Source organism: Papaver somniferum, unplaced genomic scaffold, assembly GCF_003573695.1.
Source record: "Papaver somniferum cultivar HN1 unplaced genomic scaffold, ASM357369v1 unplaced-scaffold_20262, whole genome shotgun sequence".
NCBI lineage: Eukaryota > Viridiplantae > Streptophyta > Magnoliopsida > Ranunculales > Papaveraceae > Papaver > Papaver somniferum.
Genome location: NW_020630223.1, coordinates 337 through 1,000, shown reverse-complemented (window position 1 = coordinate 1,000; position 664 = coordinate 337). Strand labels below are relative to the sequence as shown.

Genomic DNA, 664 nt, shown 5'->3' with positions numbered 1-664 from the left:
CTTGTTTATGCACTTGATGTACGAGTGATCCAGGCTTATGGATTTCCATAATCGGTGAACGTTTGGTTAGGCAGATTGTTTGTTTGAAGGGTGATTTTGTCGTTCAAAGATGGGCGGCTATTTCAGACTCCACGGCACTTAGTTTTTTATGTTGCACAGCACAGAACTAGTACAAAGACAAAAGTTCTTAGTTTAACAGCATTGCTTGGTGTAGAGAAATACGATTGTACAATAGCCAAATAGGAGCGGCATTTACATTTTGATAGAATCCAAGAGCACCCATACAAGCTATGTACACGATTTTTCTTCTTTTTTCAAATCTAAATTTACAAAGGAATGAAATTTATCCTAAATTTGGAATAAAAAATATAAACAGAAAAAGGTTCCCGGTGAATTGGAGCCAAATCTTGCACAAAAGAGCAACCTGTATTTATATTTAAGCATCTTTGATATTTCATTGTTTTGAGAACTTCAGAAACCTTTCCAACTATTGAGAACTTCATGGAAAATATCAGCTATGAGTTCCCTATCTCTACATATAAGAAAATCGGTGAATTCATCACGGATGTCAAATATTTTGCCGAACTTCACTAGATACCTCATACAAGTACCCTTCAGTATCGGCAATTGATACAGGTTTGCAATTTGTATTCGGTCAAGTACA

General features: G+C 35.7%; 1 protein-coding gene across 1 annotated transcript in view; it reads right to left on the bottom strand.

Annotated features, from left to right (window-relative positions):
- Positions 1-187: 187 nt before the first annotated feature.
- The window catches only part of LOC113339218 (BTB/POZ domain-containing protein At1g55760-like), a gene marked incomplete at its 5' end in the record, with an annotated part of 808 nt that continues 331 nt past the window's right edge, over positions 188-664 (bottom strand). The window contains one exon of the mRNA XM_026584524.1: positions 188-611. Within this exon, the coding sequence (XP_026440309.1) occupies positions 472-611 (140 nt within the window). The remainder of the gene's footprint in view (positions 612-664) is intronic.